Source organism: Notolepis coatsorum (assembly GCF_963971535.1).
Source record: "Notolepis coatsorum genome assembly, chromosome: 4".
Classification (NCBI taxonomy): domain Eukaryota; kingdom Metazoa; phylum Chordata; class Actinopteri; order Aulopiformes; family Paralepididae; genus Notolepis; species Notolepis coatsorum.
Genome location: NC_140168.1, coordinates 63,726,169 through 63,745,406, shown reverse-complemented (window position 1 = coordinate 63,745,406; position 19,238 = coordinate 63,726,169). Strand labels below are relative to the sequence as shown.

Here is a 19,238-nt window from a genome sequence, read left to right as displayed (position 1 = left end):
CACTAAAATATTCCCAATATTCAGAAGTAATACAGAATTTACCACCTTTATTTAAACTTTTTTATAATTTACAAAAACACAGACGACATACAATAGTTTTGTGTCATATTGAACTTTTTTTTAGCTTGTTTTCCTTTGATCTTTTTTGTTCCACATATTCAACACTTGCACATACAAACATCTACAGTTTCTACACACCACGTTGAAGTCAAATTGAAAGTCACATTTAGAGTAGAATCGTCTCATTAATATACAGGGTAGGGTCGGAATAAAGGAAACTCGTCAGTCTTGCCACAGCAGAGTTCATGTGTTTCTACACTGGAGTGTGTGTGTGTGTGAGGGTCTCCTTGCGTCGAATCAATCCAATCTAATCCAATTTAGGCAAATTGTAATTACTAACATAGCGGTTCTGAATGATCCCACATCGCATTTCTTTCTCGATAAGAGCTTTGCCTTCAAGAATAACACTGCTATCATCAAGGCACAGGCACTTCTCATGCAGATATGATCACAATGGAGCATTGAGGAAAAACCAACCACCATAAATAAAGAGAGGGCCTAGGTGATCGCTCAAAATTAATATCAGTAATTGTTTTTTATTGGATTCTATTATATGTTGTACCACTGTATTGCACATCGTTGCGGGCAAGACCACCCGCATTTCATTGTATACTTGTATGCCGTGACAAATAAAACTCTTGACTTGACTTGATCGTATCAGCGTTGCCTTTCTAGATGAAGGGATCGAAAACTCTCAAAAAGGTCTCCGAGAGAAGCCTTCATGCTGTAGTTTCCTTTATTCTGACCCTTTCCTATATCGCCGTCATTGTAAATGGTCATAATTCTATGTAGCACAAAATGACCCAACCACAGCTCATTTTGGAAAGTGATACAAAAAGTACAATTCTGCAAATAGTAACCTTTAAATTATACAAAAGAAATGTACATTTTGGACATGAGTTTCAATTGACAAGAGGGCGCTCTTTTGATGAGTTTACGAGTCATAGGTGGAGTTGCTGAGATACGCGGAGGGGCAAGGGTCACACGCTCCTGCCTCCCCCGCCAAACAGACATGTTTCTACATCACACCCGCTCTCTCTCCCTCTCCCTCGATGCCACAGCATTCTCTGACGACACCTCGTTACTTACGGTGATGAGATGAATCGTACGACTGCAAACGTCTTCCTTGGAAGTCGAGTCATGTGTGTATGTATATAACGTTTTCCTGGGTTCCAATGTATACGAGGAGCACACGGTCACCACTGACTTCCAAAAACACTAACTTTTTGATCAAGAACGAACCACTGCAAGCATCACGTCAAAGTGTTAAGGGGGGGGGAAATACAAAGAAAAAGACTAGTTCTTGCTTTAGACAAATACATCTGGCATACAGGACATCCAAGAGATCAGACGACACGATACAAACATGCTTAACAATGTGCTGAACCCTAGAGGGGAAATAGGCGTGAAGTTGTCTCTGCGTACGATCCTTTTTACGTAAAATACCATTAGTGGGGGAATTTCCACATCGATCGCAGGCAGGTCGGCTCGAGAGGTAGAGAAGCCAACCGGTTACTGGAAGGTCGCTGGTTCAATCCCCAGGCATCGATGAGGATGAATGGCAGCGGTTAGATGGCGCGTGCGGAGGGTGGCTGTTGTTGCCTTCAGAGGATTCCCTTGAGCAAGACGCTGGGTCCCTAACCGCCTAAAGGGTGGGGGGGGGGGGTCTACACTGTTCTCCTACCTCCCTTATGGAATGCCTATGTAGGGACCGTGTGTGTGAATCTAACGAGGGACAAAATTCTGACTACTTCCTGTAACATGGTTAACAAAGTTATCTTGATTCTTTTTGTGCTCATCATATGAAACGCCTGTCGTTTTTGTCGTCATAGTAGTATGAGCCGTGTCAGCAAAAGAGCACCCGAGTCTTAATATCAAAGAACATCACATTTAAATCTATATACTGCATGTATTGCATTCATCTTTTTCTTAATAGATATGTTCTATGTTCTCCTCCCACTCAGCCGTATCCATAACTAAGATGAAAAGAACAGAACCCCAAAATAAAAGAGTAGAAAAATATTTGGCACACAGGAAGTACAACATACCAATATACACACACATGAACACAATGTTCAAAACCGTCCCCCGGACACCCAACGAGATAGAACGAGTTCACTCGCAAACACAAGACGTTGAACACGGACAACAGTAGAGATCTCTCTCTCGCTCACACGTACACACACACGCACACACTCAAGAGAGTTGAAAAGGTCAAGTCATTCCTCTGGTTGAAATAGGCTACTCGACCAGTTGAAATGATCCAAAGTGTGCTTAATCGAGAATAACGAGCCTCATTCCATGGATTCTAAATGTGGGAATCAGAGTGGAGTGTATAGTATAGTCCTTCCTAGCCTGAAAACACCTGTAACCAAAGACACTCTAAGAAAGGTAACGCATCAAAAGCCGCACCGATGGGATGAAAATGGAACAGTTTGTGTCTCCTAAGTGGGCAGGACTTTTACACAGGCACTATCGTTAACACTGTGATATCACTGGACATCCGTCTCAGACAAACGAAATTCAGAACACCTTCAACCGGTAAGATACGGTCCAATATCTAACTCTAAGTTAAGTTATACTTCATTAAATAACAATTATTCTCCGCATTTGACCCCTCCTAACCACTTAGGAGCAGGACAGACGTGAGCCCGGGGACCGACTCCAGTTGTGACGCCATCGCCTCGGGTCAAGGGCAATGGCAGGAGTGCAGCTAGCATATACTGTATGTCTTTGGGAGATCATTTAGAGGGGGTCCAGTCCAGTGTAATAGACGTCAAGCTCACTCCTCTGGGTGAAACACTATTCAACCAATTCAAGAGAGCACTATCGAATTAGACTGATTGGTACTCGTGGCCGCTAAATCGTGCTCAGGAGAAGCCATGCTTGCTAGCATGAATGACACATGGAACACAACACCCACAGGCACACACACACACACAAACACAACACACACACACTTTTCACTTGTTTCAATCACATTTGTGCTGCTGGCAGAATCACCCACTTAAATCACTAACTGATTGTCGTGACACACTTGTAACATAAGAATTCTGATGGTGATAATGACTACAAAGGGCAGACTCTTGAGACGACCCCCTCCATCCCCCTGCTGTGCTTCTATTCCATTGATATTAAAGTCACGATAAGTGTTAAAGTCACAATTAGGCATTTTACCTGTAAACTGGGATCTCACGGTAATAACATTTCACCCTACGTGGCCTAATATTTTGTTGTTCCGCAATAGTACAGCTAAGCTTATCACAACTTTGGAATTTATATATATTTGTGTGAGTATGTTTAGGCCTATATGCTGCACTGTAGAACAGGAAGTCAGTGAAGAATTGACTGAATAGGAGCCCTTAAAATTAGGCTAATTAGGTTGTAGTGTTATTATTTTCCCGTTTGCACTGGGACCTGTTGAGAATGTCTTCAGCGACATTTTGATTTGTGCTTGGTCAGAATATTTGCATCTGAACATCATGGCGGGACTTAAATGTATGATATATAATGTCGTCAAACAGCAACCTCTAGGCAAAAGAGCCCCGGATTGAATTGCGCTTTGTTCACATTTACATTTAGCTAACACTTTTATCCAAAGCGAGTAAACAGGAGGGGTGCACATCTGGTGGCTAAGGGTAAGTGGTATTGTTCGTCTAGCAGTGCCGAACTTGTGTGCATAGTCGTATAGGCATATTATTTTGTTGTTATATTTGTTTTACATGTTTATATTTGTTTACCTTTTTGTTTTGGTCTGATGGGTAGGAGTTTAGTAACGTATTACTGTGAATTTCTCCAGACCTCTCTTAGTAGAAACCCCTCCCCCAATCCTCACTGAAATCCAACCCACATATCAGACAAAAACAAAAAAAAATTAAACAAAGCGCAATACTATGTTGTCATCTTTTGCCTAGAGGTTGCTGTTTGACGACATTACAGATTGTACCTTTAAAGGGACCACTTGTCTCAACGTGTCTGTAACACACTGACTGACAGGTATACATGAATACAGTATACTGTCTCAAGCTTAAATTAACGGGGTAACAGTCAAATAAGTGCTAACAGTCAAAATTGACAAAATATTGATCATTTTGAAATTAATTCAAATAGAAGGAAAGAAAATGTATTCATGAATTAATGAATAAATAACGCAACCGAATGGTTTTTTATCTGTGATGTCTCTTGACATTGAGGCTCATACAGGCTATGGCTACGCACACGTAATAGACCGGAACTTGATATTTCAGTATCCTTGAAATCAGAAATCATCTTGTAGAATACGGTGCAATGGAACTACTGCATAATGCAATATGTCAAGGACTAAACTAGTTAATTAGCAAAAAGCTATAACTTCCATCCTTGACAAATATATATATATATATATGAACTGACTGTCGTGAGTTACTACCAGAGCTACTGTGTGATCCAAAAAGGTATATTGTAGACATGACATGAAATGGTTTTTGATAGGCTCCCAATTCTTTGAAATTAACCTAAACTACTGCACCCCAATGTTAGCATAGGTCCCGCTGAAAATAAATAAGTAAAATAAAATAGTGAGGAAAACCAGTGGCAGAAAAATGGTGATATTAAAATAATTACCATAAGCCACATTCCCTTGCCTGACACACACACACACACACACATATCCACACAGACCTTCACATACATGCATACACCAGATTATACTCACAAATATATTCACCCTTCTCTTGGCCGTAGCAGGTAAACTTTACGTTAGGGTGAATACGATCTCATTTAGCATTAGGCTGAAATGCATCCCTTAGAACTGCTAGCGTTAGGTAGCTATCTCACTAACATCTAAATAAAGTGAGCAAGAGTTGTTACATGGTCACACCTTTTCAGTCTTAGTGGTCTCAACGATAAATAAGGATCAAAATAACAATACTTAAAAAAAGAAAAGAAAACACTTAACACTCAAGAACTGGATCAAAATATAGCAATTTACAAGATAGAATCCTCTGGAATGCATCTCTACTTCTATCTGCGTGGTTTGAGGCTAAGGTCGTGTGTTAGGCTGGATTTCTACAGGAAAATAACATCTAAATTCATGAATCCTGCACAAACCTAGCCGAGTTGAATGTGCTGGAATGTTTGCGGTAATTTCATTTGGTAGACAGACAGTAGTAACTCTTAGTGATGTCATTAGGCAGCATGAGTATTGTATTGTTTCCTTTGGAAGTGGCTGACGAATTGTTTCGGGGGCCTGGTTTTAGAGAATACATACTTGACTTTTAGACTGGGTTTCAATGGAAGATACTTTTTTTCAAGGAATAAGACACAATTACAAATAATACTGTCAGCATCGATCCATTTGGAAAGGTAATTGTAATATGGGAAAAGGTTCCCTGGACTAGTTTAATATAGACATATTTCCCTATAAAAATGTGCCTTACATTTTTATTTAAATAAATAATCATTACTCATCTTCATTTGGACATTTCAACTTGTCTATGGTGGACAAATCAGTTGCTGTATTGCCTTAATGCAAATATTTATTTTCCTATTTGTGTTTATATGTGGTGGGTCTGTAGTGTAATGCTGATGCATTCTGGGACTATTACTACACTGAGGGGGGGTGGGGGTGGGGTTGGAGGGGGTGGCAGTCTGTCAGTTTGGGAGCTCTCAGCCAGGGATGGTCCAGCTCTAGTCGAGATGTGCCCACTCCAGCGATACTCTGCTTCCCACTGGTGGCTGGCCGGCTTTACTGCAACACTTGGCCCCGTGTTTCAGGAAGCTTTGTTGCGAGAAAACTACCTGTCGCGAGAGCACCTGCGGCGAGTATGATCGGCACGGCCTTGGTGATGCCGACAAGTGACTGGAAAATGCTTATCCCCAGGACTGCAGCCAGCTTGCAGAGGGCATTTAGGAAGCCAAACGCTGTGGTCCTGAGGAAGGAAGGAAGGAAGAAAGAAAGGAAACCATAATCACGATTATATTGGTCAATATTGAGATTACAACTATTTAACACGATTACTCATTAACTTTGGAAACATCATGCATTTATTGAACTTTAAATAAAAAATAAATAAATGCAGTCCACCTACAGAAATAAGTGTATTATTGAATTAATATCGCCGTGTTCAAATTCAGTGTGATGGAGCAATAATGTCTCTCTCTCTCTCTCTCTCTCTCTCTCTCTCTCTCTCTCTCTCTCTCTCTCTCTCTCTCTCTCTCTCTTGATTGATTGATTGAAAAGTTTATTAACAGATTGCAGAATGGGTACAGTACAGTACAGCTCAGTACATACAATTGTTAAGGGGATGCAGACCAGAGAAAGACTTTCGTCTTGTTTACATCAGGGTCCCCCATTTTCAATTCATCATAACATATATGACATACATGACATACAGATAGACAGTACTGCTACATCTATACATTTATGACATATCAGATTTGCAAATACAGTACTGTTTGTGATACAAAAGTGTCCAGAAAAAGAGTGTATATACATTTGGCGTAGAAACTGTACATTGGAGGAGGTTGGGTGGGTGGGGTGGGGTTTGGTGGGTTGGGTGAGGGCTGTACATTGTAGGTGGGGGGGGGGGGGGGGGGGGGTTGGGAATAGGGGACACACACACATTTTACACTGTACATTGAAATACTGACAAAGCCTTACTTGGTCATTTACTGTACAACTAGGTTAGGACATTTGTAGGGGCCAGTTTCGAATTGCAGTCTCACGTTGTAGGTGTTTTTTGAGAGTGTTTTTGAAAGTGGGTAGTGATTCACATTCCTTTACAGCTTTAGGTAGTGCGTTCCACATTGATGTGGCATAATTGCGAAACGTGTTTAGTCCCTTGTTTGAGCCGAATCTGGGTTTTACATGATTTGTGGAGCTCCCTCTGGTGTTGTGATCGTGGTATTCACTGACCTTTGGGAAGTATTTTGACATTTACATGGGTACCTTGGTCGCGTAGTGTATCTTGTAGACCAGGCCCATTGCAAGTTGCTGTACTCTGTCGTCTACTCTAAGCCATCCTAGGTTGTCAAAGTGGGCAGGGGTGAGGTGGGTTCTAGGAGTTAGGTCAAGCAGTAGTCTGACTAGCTTGTTTTGAGATGTTTGTAATTTGTTTTTTAGTGCCTTTGAGGTGCTTTGGTACCATGAGGTGCAAGCATAGTCGTAGTACCCTTGAATGAGTGCTCCTGCTAGAGTCTTCAGGGTATTCTTGTTTACCAGAGAGGAGATCCGGTACAAGAATCGCGTTCGTTGGTTGACTTTTTTTATTACATTGGATGCCATTTTGTCACAGGAAAGATTAGCCTCTAGGATGGAACCCAGGTAGGTAATTTCATCTTTCCTTGTGATAATATTGTCACCCACTGCAACCGAGAAGCCGTCGGTCTTGCTGAGTTTGTTATTTGAACCGAAGAGAATGGACTCTGTTTTGCCCATGTGTAATGATAGTTTGTTGTCGGCGAGCCATATGCAGATTTTGCCTAGTTCCGAGCTGAGGGCTTTTTCAACCTGTAACTTGTTCTTGTCAGAGACCAGCAGGGCTGAGTCGTCCGCAAACGTCTCTCTCTCTTTTCCTAGATTTCCCTACTCTAGGAACACTTGACTCCAGGGGGAACAACTAATGATGCCTTGGGGGACTGTTCACTTTTAGAGGACTGAGTTCTTGATACAGGGACTAACACAAGACCAGGGGTATTCATTCAAAATTCCAATTAAAGGTCCAGACAAAATGTCCTGAAGTAAAGCTCTGAAACATCATAATGTCTAACTCGCATTATGATTCAGTGCCATATATATATTGACGTAGCCTAGTAGTTGTATCAGCGTCTCTATGTAGGCGACAACTGACTGTCATATTGAATAAAGAAAGTACAATTCAATAATATTTCAACAATATTTGAGTCGATTTTTACATTGAAGTGGGGGGACTGAAGTACACTAATAATAAATAAATGTAATTTTCTAATTTCAAGTCAAATAAGGCTGCATTTAGAAATAAAATACATAATAGAGAGCTTTTAATTTTCTTTAAATACGTGCTTCATTTTATAAAAATGAAATAAAACAGTTTCAACCAGTTTTATAATAAACAATCTAAACACCTCCTTTTCTCTATCTTTCTTTCCCATGCCTGTGTATCACACTGACTTGAGTCGCAATGCTTATCGGAATGCACAGATTTGATTGGCTGAGCAGAGTCATGTGAGATGATTTGGTCTGTGGAGTTTCCTGGGCCGATAAACCAGTACCGTAAAGGCTAGAAAAGCTGTGCCGCTTGAAATAGAAACGCTCTGTCCAAAATGATGTCTCAATAATACCGGGTCCGGATAGGATGGCGTCTGGGTCCGGACCCAGGCCACTGTCCACCTATTAGTGACCTCTGCACTAGACAATAGATAAACACGTTTTTGATTGTATTTTCTATTGTGGAGCTCTAATCACCAATGTTTGTGTAAAATGCTAAATTGTTATTTTCCATATACAAATCAAACTCTTCGAGAATGTCAAGTCAAGAGTTTTAATTGTCACGGCATAATGTATGTATATGAATGAGGTCCCAAGCCTTTAACTGTTAAGAGGACAACAACGACAGTATGTTTTAATTTAATCAGTATGTTACCTTTTGTCCGAAGGGTAGAGCTCGACCGTTATCACGTCCAGGGCATTCCAGGAGGCAATGCTGATACCACCAAACAGACACAAGAGGGCGATCATTCCTGATTCACTGTTGCCAAACATCAGGAAGAAACAGCTGATGCACGATATGACACTGGATCCCGCTATGTGTGGTGAGGAGAGAACAGAAGATAATAGGATTAGAGATAATAGTTTTAATGTTTTAATGATTGATATTAAAGTCAAATAATACCAATTTCCTCTCTGTGTTCAGTAGAAAGCTATCCGGCTGCAAACTAGCTTAGCTTAGCACAAATGAATGGAAGTGGATACGGATCAGCTAGCCTAGCTTAAAACTCCGTCCTTCGGATGGGACGCTAAAACCGAGGTCCTGACTGAATTCCGTCGTTAAAGAACCCAGGATGCCTATCGCAAAGAGTAGGGGGTTCCCTGACCTTCCTGGCCAAATTCCCAATCAGGTCTCTGACATCAAGGCCACCTAATGATCCCTTCCCCTTAATTGGCTGATATCAATCCCTGTCTCCTAAGCCGTTCAACCATTGTGTAGTGTGTTGTGTGCCTGGTGCCAGTGTATGGCAGCCATTGAGCCTGCGTAGCCCAACTTTGGGTGCTACCAGTGGTGGTGAAGGAGGCAATTTCCACCCTACATTGTGGGGAGCGCTTTGAGTGTCTAGAAAAGCGCTATATAAATGTAATGATCATTCATTCATTAATTCAGGGAGAGGTGTTTTTGTCCAACAGCTAACTTATCCGTATCTGTATCTGGACAGCTTTCTACTGAGCGCACAGACAGGAAATTGGTATTCATCTTCTTTTCTGACTCTGGGGAGGACGGTAAGCAAATTGCCCATAATGTTGGCGTGTTCCTTACACATAAAACAAATAAAGAACTGGGTATTCATCTACTAATGGAATAGGAATATTATGGAATATTTCATGATTAACACTTGACTACACCAGATCCCCAGTGGTGCTTTTATAGGGAAATTTGGCTGATAAGACCTAGCACCTGCTCTTTCCATTAATGCAGTGATTATATCAGCTTGGATACAAAGATTGATGGTAACCTGATAAACGATGAAAATGTTATTAAATAGAAAATGCCGGTGACATAGTCGTGGCTCAGGAGGTGAAGCCACATAACATGTACACATCAAAAGTTCTGTAAAAAACCCAAAAAGTGTAAATATAACAATGTTTTCATCAGCAAACCATCTTCAGCACATTTGACTATATTATCATTGGTTATCTGAATCTCACTTCAGTCGGACTTGAATGCTTATGGTTTCTTAACTCGTGTTGAGATTACAAACAGTGACCTACCCAGCATTCTTAAACGGCCAATTTTATCCATGAGCAGAGCTGACACAATGTTGCCTGGCAACACAGCCAACGAGCCCAGGAAGCTGACAAAGTAGATCATGTAGGCATTGTTGTCGTCGCTGAAGTCCAGCATACAACCTTCCTTGTTATGCAGAAAGGTGCTATTCATCAACTTACAGTCGACAAACCTGTATTTGAACAAGTCTGAGAAGAGAGAGAGAGAGAGAGAGAGAGAGAGAGAGAGAGAGAGAGAGAGAGAGAGAGAGAGAGAGAGAGAGAGAGAGAGAGAGAGAGAGAGAGATAGAGAGAGAGAGAGAGAGAGAGGAGAGAGAGAGAGAGAGAGAGAGATGGAGAGAGAGAGAGAGAGAGAGAGAGAGAGAGAGAGAGAGAGAGAGAGAGAGAGAGAGAGAGAGAGAGAGAGAGAGATGAGGGAGAGAGAGAGAGAGAGAGAGAGAGAGAGAGAGAGAGAGAGAAAAGGGGAACACATTATTGCTCCATCACACTGAATTTGAAGCAGGGAGATATTCATTCAGAATACACAGGTACCGTATAACTACTTATTTTTGTAGGTAATGGGGCTGCATTTATATAGTGCTTTATCCTAATTACTACTTATGCCTCGCATTCACCCATTCACTCACACATTCACACACCAATGGTAGGCCTACCATGCAAGGTGCCAACCTGCTCATCAGGAGCAGTTATGGGTTAAGTGTCTTGCTCAGGGACACACTGCAGTGAGGAGCCGGAATCAAACAAGGAACCTTCCGATTACCAGATGACTGCTCTAGAGCCACTGTCACCCCTGTGTGTACTCACCTCCACTATCATCCTCATTACCATATACAGTATATAATAAAGAGTGAGGTCTCAGTAGTATAGCTTTGTAGTACATCATGTAGAAAATCAAGCGGAGAAAAAGAGGATAACATTTATTTTTTTATTGTGCGTACAAAGCCCACTATTTGCTTCATGCTTCATTGACTACATAGCGTCGCACTAACTGTGTTATTGAGTCGTCAGATTCCACCTCTGCGATTTTTGTTATACCGTAACACAATGACGGTACAACTATGGGGAGACGGGCGAGGTTTGATTCCAAAGTTAAATGTGAGCAAGACAAAAGAATTAGACGCATTGTTGACTTGAAGTAAGTCAGATAATAATACCACTCTCTAGCACTTAATCAATTACAACAACATTGTTTGGGATGTAAACATATTATTCCTGGGTATTTAAATCTGATCTCACAGCGTTGGATCCAGAGCTGCAAAAGTGTAACTGCTTCAGTAGTTTTCTAAGACACGTCAGAAAATATGGACTGCATCTTTCCATCACTGGAAGACAATACGCTGTGCAGGTTGTTTTGACAGGAAGCAGCACACCATGACGGGCTGAATTCATTCAAGCAGGAAATCCATATCAAAACAAGAAGACCTATTTAATTGCGTAGGAGAGATGTAAGAGACAAAGATACTGCCGACGTCGGAGCAAAGACCACCACAAAGGGTTTTACATCACAGACCTGCTGGTGACCTGCTCACTTACATCGCTGACGCTGTCAGTGGTGATTCAAGTCTCAGCTCACGTAGCTATACAGGTATTGTTTATTTATTGATTTGTGTTATATTTGATTCACAGCAGGACGGTAGGCTGGCCGATGAGGGTCAGTGGTTCAATCAGAAACCAGGTCCTTCTCACTTCCTGCAACGCGTCACGTGACATAAGGCGCTTACTGCCCCCCCCAACGACCCTAGGAGACCAAAGTGCTCCATTCACCCCAGTGACAGATGTAGAGGTTTTGACTGAATGTGGGTATTCTTTTCTTCACCATAGAAATGGAGGTAAATATTGGACTGCATTGTAACCAAGTGGATTTGAACCTGGGACCATAGGATCCACAAGCGGCCGCACTAACCAGCTGAGCTAAAGGGTCAGACCGGTTAGCAGGTGCTGGTTGACTCAGTAGTTTACAGTCGTCCTCCCCCTGAGAAGGGCATCCTCACACGTTCTTTCATCCATGCTCGCACTTTCCCGGGGTTAACCCTTTCACTACCACACTACAGAAGGTTAACCTTTCACTACCACACTACAGACGGTTAACTGTTTAACCTAACCCTAACCCTATCCCACCCCCATTGCTATGTGAACCTGGATACAGATCCACAGGGCAGTGAGATCCCACCGCTGTCGCTAATGTAACCAAGTGGATTTGAACATGGGACCATAGGATCCACAGGCAGCTGCACTAACCAACTGAGCCAAAGGGTCTGACCCGTTAGCAGGTACTGGTTGGTTTACAGTCGTACTTCATTAGAGTATCTTTGTTTATCTCCCACCCGTGTTAACTTTCACTTTCAGTTTGGCAATGTTGTAATAAGTCCGACCTGTTTTGATTGACAGGCAAGTTAGCTTGTTAGGATTTCAAGGAAGATCGTATACAGACCAATCACTTTGAAGCACAACGGCATGTTTACACGCCTCCAGTGCACTCTTTCTTTGTGTTCTCGTGGCGTGCTCGTGCGTGCTTGTGCATACTAGGGGAACCCCCGAAATTGGCTATAGCACCAATGTCATCATGAATGGTAAATGGCTGCATTTATATAGCGCTTTTATCCAAAGCGCTTTACAATTTGTTCCTCACATTTTTACCCATTCACTCACACATGGCAGAGACAACCATGCAAGGAGCCAACCTGCTCATTGGGAGCAGTTAGGGGTTACAGTATGAAGTGTCTTGCTCAAGGACACTTCGACATGCTGCCCTGAAGGAGCGGGAATTGAACCGGGAACCTCCGGATTACCAGACGACTGCTCTACCTCCTGATCCACTGTTGCGTCACTAATCATCAAATAGTGGTCAAAGACTCCGTTGGATACCTTTGAGTATTAAAAGTCCTCGCCAGGTCACAGAAACAACCTTATTCTTTACCTGTGTTATAAAAGAGACTCGCAATGAAGGTGCAGTTCCTGAACACAGTGCTGGTGGAGGTGATCTCCTCGAAGTAGCACTCCTCGAACACAGAGTCCTCGAACACCATGGACTTCATCTTCAGGTTCAGGAACCTGGATGGGAGGAAACATCGGGGGGGGGGGGGGGGGGGTAAGAGTGACGCTCCACATCTATGTATTTTGATGATTCAGTGGAGCAAGATGGACGCACACAATGCAACATCCACCAGCGTGTCTGGTTTAAAGGAACACACCAACACTTTGGGAAATTAGCTTACCGTCTTCTGCAGAGAGAGACAAGAAGATAGATACCAGTTTCCTCTCTGTGCGTTCAGTAGAAAGCTATCTGGCTGCACGTTAGCCTAGCTTAGCACAATGAATGTAAGCGGACAGTGCTGGTTAGCCTAGGCATTGTCCAACTAACACATCTCCCCCGAAGGCTAACTGGCACTATCCGCTTCCATTCATTGTGCTAAGCTAGGCTAACGTGCAGCCAGATAGCTTTCTACTGAACACACAGAGAGGAAACTGGTATCTATCTTCTTGTCTCTCTCTGGAGAAGACGGTAAGCCAATTTCCCAAAATGTTGGCGTGTTCCTTTAACATGCATAACCAATATGCCATTCATATCTGGACATATATCTGGAATACTGAAGTGTTCCGTCTTTGAATAGGTATATGTGAACATTGTGTTTGCAAATTACCCTGATAAGGTATTATTGATTATTATAAATAATAATAGACACAACACGACACAAGGATTCAATGTCCTCGATGACATCACCGGTGGCCATATTCAAACTCATTTTTAATTTAGTTTAAACTCGTACTCTCAGTAACTGTCAAAACTTTTTTTGTTCAGAATGTTTTTGAACGTGTGTGAGATTATGTGCAAAATAAATCGACATTGTATTTTGGTGAAGTGCCCATTTAATGAATCACTAGAAAAGGTACACATTGTTTGGATCTTTCCAAGTTTAAAGTTTAAAGCTCTCCAAAAAGGCTTGACAGGCACCACACAATGGAATAACTTGTGTTTGTCGTTTGTTTGTTTTATCTATCTCAAATGACCACAGGTCATAAACCTGTAAAATACATGAACATAAACATACAATTGTAATATATTAATTGAATATACTATACATGTTATACATATATTATACAATAAAGCAGCATGTAGTGTCTCTTCCTAACAGTGGGTAAATGAGAGATAGCAATATTAAACTACATTACCCAGAATGCTTGCATCCAGAGAAGCACTTACTTGTCGTTGAAATAGTGTCCCTCGCGATGCACCTGGTTCTCCAGGGTGAAGTTAAAGGTCACATGTTCCACTCGCTCGTTGCTGAAGACCTTTGTGCGCGACGCATATTCCTGCTTCTGGATGTACTTGATCATGTCTGGGAACCACACTGTCAGTCCGTAGTAGCTGTGTGTGTGTGTGTGTGTGTGTGTGTGTGTGTGTGTGTGTGTGTGTGTGTGTGTGTGTGTGTGTGTGTGTGTGTGTGTGTGTGTGTGTGTGTGTGTGTGTGTGTGTGTGTGTGTGTGTGTGTGTGTGTGTGTGTGTGTGTGTGTGTGTGTGGAAAGGTGCAGGGGGGGGGCAGGAAAGGGTAGATGAGCATCAAAATGTTATTTCAACCACAGTAAGGCAAGATAACTGGACCTGGTACAAAATAGCATTTGTAAATAATTGTTAAGTTTGTTTTAATCACTTAAAGGTAGGATCTGTAGTGGCCTCTAGGCTATGGTGTAGGTTTGGTTGAAACATGGGGGGGGGGGGACTTGGTCTGGTGGTCCTCCCCCAGGGGATTTTGATTAAACACTTGCATTCTGGTGTATATTTTACAAGAGGCACGTCTGCAAGGTTGAGATGGTACGGTCCTGTAGGGGTGTCTGAAATTGTTGGTAATATATAGTTACAGGTAAGAAGGATATATAAATGTTTTGACCCCCTTATTTGTTTTACCTGTTTATTATCATCATATGATAATAACTATATAGTAACTTATTATATTGTGAATTTCTCCAGACCTCTTTTGGCAGAGCCTGGGGTGTGGCCAGCAGTAGATTTATTTTACCTAGAGGTCACTGTTTGACAGTATTACAAATTCTATCTTTAAAGTACCAAGATTCAGAATACATTTTTGAAAGTACATTTAGTATACATTCCTGCATACTATGGGTCTCTGTATACTTGCTATGAACCATGCGAGTAGACAAGCGGCTGCGGTGTTGGTTGTTCACATACTTGCCTGCGTATTATGCATGTACCTGGAGGTTTGAAAAGTCTATCCACTAGGGGCAAATCAGGGCCAAATCCTCCCTGGCCGACACATACAATTAGAAGAATATCTTCCTTATGAACTATCCACTATCCAGATTTGCAACATAAACATAAACATAAAACATGGTGTCACTCAAGGAGGTTATGTTGAGATCACGGCAGAACATTTTCTCAGACCTGTTCTTTTGGCAGCTTTTCATGTTGAGTTTTAGCGTTTTTAGCGTCACATCCCACTGTTGACCTGTCACATCCCACTGTTGACACGCTTCATTGTATATTTCGGACATGTAGCGTCAATTTATGAGGATGCGCACAAAGTACGCTCCACAGGAATGTGTATTTAAAAGCAAGTATACCGAGACCATTACCTAATCAGAGCAAGATGTGTATCTTTAGTGCCCTTACCTGAAAGACATGGTGAACCAAACGGCCATCAGCATGAACGTGGTGCGCTTGTACTCTGGGTTGAAGCAGGCAAGGAAGTTACTCCGCATCTACATGTCAATGAGAAAACATAGCGTTACGCGCTTTTTGGGTGCTATGTTCTGGAGATGAGGTGCAATAATGCATGCACTTAGAACACATAACGTAATTAAGTAAGGATCCTAACTGTTTATCTATATAAGTGACCAGTTACAGTGAAATAAATGACATTTGTAAAGTCATAGTATCCTTGAGACACACATCACCTCATCTTATTCCGGTTAGTTTAAAAGCCAGACATCTCATGTAGTGTCACAAAGGGTGGCCCCTAACTGACACCTTGCCATTCATAAACTTTATTATTATTATTATTATTATTATTATTATTATTATTATTATTATTATTATTATTATTATTATTATTATTATTATTATTATTATTATTATTATTATTATTATTATTATTATTATTATTATTATTATTATTATTATTATTATTATTATTATTATTTATTTTGTTTTATTTAATTTGTAATCTTTTTAGTTCTCCAGTGTGGTTAAAGGTGTTATAGATAACATTCAGCCACTAGATGTCGCACTAGAGCACCAGCATGTCCAATTAGGTGCATGCCACGTGGGGAAATGGGAAGTAGGGAGGGGATACATGCAGTCAACATGTAAACAACAACAATTCAATTTGGAATTTATATGTAATCATTAATCCAGTCCCGCCAACTCCCATTGATTGTTATTCCTGTGACCCATTGTGAAATTCACCACCGCGGCCTGCGGGATTTCCGACCAAATGTCAGGCTCCAATGGACAGCGAATTCTCATTAGAGGCCGCCCAAATATGAGCTTGGAGTTCATGACTAAACAGCAGACCAATCAGTATTCTCCCAGTATTGAGTAAACCCATGGAGAGAGTGGCTATTGATCAGATACATGTAGTGTCACTGTATACAGAGTTGTAATACCAATATGTACAGTGATACAGGTATAGAGGCAGTATGGTCGTAGTCATACTGGCCAGCAGTGTAACTAGTAGAGTAGGTAAGAGATATGTACAGATATAGATATAGTAACTGTCTACATATATGGATTCAAAGATTAAAAGGATTATGTACAGACATATATATATGTATACTGTAAGAATAAATACATATATAGAGGCTGTGTTGCTTGACTTAATGCAGCATTTTATGTTATAGACCACACATATTGTTCATCCAATCAATTGGATGAACAATAATTGATCTAATAGAGAGCAGTATGTGTTTTTATACTGGTAGATTATCTACTCTCTCTACTGTCTAGTTTTTGTATTACCTATATGTATTGTCTTTCTATTACGCTGCCTATACCCGTACCTCCCCTCTCCCCTCCTCTGTACTGCTATGACACCTGAATTTCCCCCAGAGGATCAATAAAGGAATATCTTATCTTATTGCTGCTACAGAAGCTGACTACATATGGCTTCGACCCCACAGCAATCAATTGGATGAACAATAATTGATCTAATAGATATGGTAGTATAGTATAGTATAGTATGTGTTTTTATAATGGTAGATTCCCTACTCTCTCCACTCTCTAGTGTGCAGCGCGAAGTGCCCCAGGGGAGTTGTCTGGGTCCATCGCTATTCTCAATCTATACAAATGATTTGCCACTTACGCTGAGAAAATGTGATGTGACCTAATTTGCTGGGAAGATAATAGCACAGCGTACTTGGGAGTCGGGCAGCTTGACAATAGAGATTGAGAATTACAGCTAGTATCTACAATGAATGGGTGAGAGAAAACAGACTTGTCTTAAATATTTTGAAAATGAAAAGTATTTCCTTTCTGTGCCAATCATGCTACCAAGAATTAAGAAAAACAATTATGTATCTCGATCAAAGGCACTGCCATAGAACATGTTGCAGACACTAAATTACTTTGTATTATTCTTGATGGGCAAATATCATGGGCTAGTCACACTGAAAAAATATGTTGTTCCTCTCACACTCCTACTGTAGCTCTAGGTTGAGGGTAATATGGCTATAGCTCTAGAGTTAAGGTAATATGGCTCTAGCTCTAGGGTTAAGGTAATATGGCTCTAGCTCTAGGGTTAAGGTAATATGGCTCTAGCTTTTACTTTTAAAACAACACAGTTCTATATTATACTTACTGTAGACTTCTGTATATTTTTACTGTATATTTTATACTGTATATTTTATTCTATTCTTATTCTTAGGCAATTTGTTTTGTTATTCTTATTCGTGACTTTGTTCTGTCTAAATGTCTAAATGTTTAATGTGAGCGATTTGTAGTGTCAAATTTCCCTCGGGATGATTGAAGTATTTCTATTCTATTCTCTAGGGTTAAGGCAATATGGCTCTAGCTCTAGGGTGAAGATAATATGGCTCTAGCTCTGTCACACCTTGACTAATTGTCCAGCTATCCAGCTAAATGGTCTGGCGTAGCAAAAAAAAGACCTGTACAAATGATAAATGAACACAGAATAAAGCAGCAAGGCTTGCCTTAAATTGCCCATCTACATTACAAGATCTACATTAGTGTTTGTTTCTTTTATTCAGATCCCCATTAGCTTTTGCATAGCAGCAGCTATTATTCCTGGGGTCCAATAACTTACATGGTGACAACACAAAAATATACAATCACACTCATCACCATATATTTACAAAACATATTAAATAACACACCTAAACAAAACAAACACACTGCAATTAGACAAAGCAAATAGACAGGCTCCGACTGAATCCATCATGAACTAATTAATAGATAAATAGAATTCAACATAGATAGCCCATGTAACCTTACTCCCCAAGGATGATGCCACAGCAAACATTCGAACACCTGCGGAAAACCTCAACAGAACATTCAAATGTGAGAAACCCAGAAAATTATATTCGGTAGAGCCCTAATCTTTTTTCTTAAAACCATGTATATTATTATGTTGCGTAATATGATTTGGAAGTAAATTCCTTTTGAATATTAAGATTAATTGAGATTAAAGATTAAGATTAAGATTAAGATTAAAGATTAAGATTAAATTGATTGAACAATCTACAATTAAACAATCTACGCTTGACCCATCCCATCGTCCTTCCCCCCAAGGGCAGCCGGGAGCAGACCGCTGCTCCCTTGTGAGCACGGGGAGAACATGCAAACTCCACACAGAAAGGCCCGGGAGATACCCCACCTGGGTACCTGGCAACGCGGCAACCTGGTCCCCAAGCGGGAATCGAACCTTTTAGCTGTGAGGCGACAGTGTTAACCACTACACCACTGTGCCTCCCGGTGCATTTTAGCATTGCTCTGTATATCACTGTACGTTGAAACCATGTAGTCTTGAATTTATGCAAAGTGAAACAGCCTCCAACAGTATTGATCCCCAAGGGGATCAATAAAGGAATATCTTATCTGTGACCCGACGTGGCCAAACCTGACTTGTGGCAGCGAGATACTGTACAAGCATCAGAAATCGCGAAAATTTCTCGCACTTCAGAAATATGTAAAAATCGAAATATTGCTTTTTTGACTACTTTGAAATGTTACTTATCTGTTCCCTTATTTGCT

The 19,238-nt window shown here is 41.0% G+C and overlaps 1 protein-coding gene across 1 annotated transcript in view; it reads right to left on the bottom strand.

Annotated features, from left to right (window-relative positions):
* Positions 1-5,785: 5,785 nt before the first annotated feature.
* Positions 5,786-19,238, bottom strand: part of LOC311227045 (synaptic vesicle glycoprotein 2A-like) — a gene marked incomplete at both ends in the record, with an annotated part of 37,201 nt that continues 23,748 nt past the window's right edge. The window contains 6 exons of the mRNA XM_084312560.1: positions 5,786-5,969; positions 8,661-8,820; positions 10,001-10,204; positions 12,933-13,066; positions 14,217-14,381; positions 15,642-15,730. Coding sequence (XP_084168686.1) covers positions 5,786-5,969; positions 8,661-8,820; positions 10,001-10,204; positions 12,933-13,066; positions 14,217-14,381; positions 15,642-15,730 — 936 coding nt within the window. The remainder of the gene's footprint in view (positions 5,970-8,660; positions 8,821-10,000; positions 10,205-12,932; positions 13,067-14,216; positions 14,382-15,641; positions 15,731-19,238) is intronic.